Source organism: Nicotiana tomentosiformis, chromosome 2, assembly GCF_000390325.3.
Source record: "Nicotiana tomentosiformis chromosome 2, ASM39032v3, whole genome shotgun sequence".
NCBI classification, from domain to species: Eukaryota; Viridiplantae; Streptophyta; class Magnoliopsida; order Solanales; family Solanaceae; genus Nicotiana; species Nicotiana tomentosiformis.
Window position 1 is genome coordinate 93,503,655 of NC_090813.1, and position 1,306 is coordinate 93,504,960.

A 1,306-nucleotide genomic window follows, 5' to 3' on the forward strand; every position below is an offset into this window, starting at 1 on the left:
AAATTTCCTAGGGCCTTCTCGTTGAGATTGCGAGCATCATCTGAGATATCTTGAGAGGAGTCAAAGTCCTCGAAGTGGTCTGATCCTAGATTGACTGGTTCAGGAGGTTGAGAAGAGGGTTTTGCCCTAGAGCGAGTGCTTTTGCTTGTGAAAGTAGAGGGATTTTTGGAGTGCTTTGCCATGGTAGGGTTTGGAACTGGGGATTGGAGATGCAAACAATGCAATAGAGATAGAAGAAGCTTTGAACTTTAAAAAAGGCGATAAACGGCGGTCGAGTACAAACGAAAAGGCGTCAGAGATTTGACGCAATGATTGTCCGGTTTCTAAAAGGGTGTGAAAAGGCATAAAAAAGGAAAAGTAACATACACACAATTAATGCATCTTGCACACTTAAGGAAATATTTAAACAAAGATACAGTAATAATTAAAAAAAATACCATAAAGGCCCTAAAGTTATGAGTTTATGAAAATAATGCCAAGAGAGACTCGTAATGCACAAAATTTGTCTTCTACAAAGGTTTTGTACTGATAATTGATCAGTGAAACTTACAACAATAATTCTATGTTGCCTTTTAAAAACATGATCTCTCATAAAATGGTGCTTAATATCTATATGCTTAGCTCTTGAATGATGCACATGATTCTTTGATAGACAAATAACACTAGAATTATCACAGAATATTTGAACATGCTTAAAAAATAATTCATAGTCACCCAATTAATGAGACATCCATAGAAATGGAGCACAACATTGTCCAATTGCAATGTACTCTGCTTCAGTTGAGGAAAAAGCCATTGATCCATGTTTCTTACTATTCCAGGAAATTAGTGTTTTTTCCAGTAATTGACAAGTCCCACTTGTGCTTTTTTTGTCCTCCTTGTCACCTACAAGATCAGCATCTGAAAAACCCTCAAGTTTAAAATTGTTAGAGTGAGGATACCAAAGTTCGTAGGAGGTGGTTCCAATGAGATAGCGAATAATTCGCTTTACTGCTGTTAAGTGAGACTTTTTAGGAGCCGACTGAAACCTGGCATATTTACAAACAGTGAACATGATATTGGGTCGACTGGCCGTTAGATATAGTAGATACCCAATCATTCCACGATACTTTATTTCGTCTACTGATTTTCCTTATTCGTCCCTATCTAAACTTGTAGACGGACTCATATGAATTCCAATTGATTTGGCATTGTTCATTCCAAATTTTTAAATCAATTCCTTTGTATGAATATTCCACTTTCTAATTGATGGATTTGTAGTCCAATAACAAATGCCAGCTCTCCCATCATACTCATTTCGAACTCA

General features: G+C 36.5%; 1 protein-coding gene across 1 annotated transcript; it reads right to left on the minus strand.

Annotated features, from left to right (window-relative positions):
* Positions 1-718: 718 nt before the first annotated feature.
* Positions 719-1,054, minus strand: LOC138905263 (secreted RxLR effector protein 161-like). Its single transcript, XM_070193769.1, has one exon. It carries the CDS (start codon positions 1,052-1,054, stop codon positions 719-721), a length of 336 nt encoding a protein of 111 aa, XP_070049870.1.
* Positions 1,055-1,306: the final 252 nt, after the last annotated feature.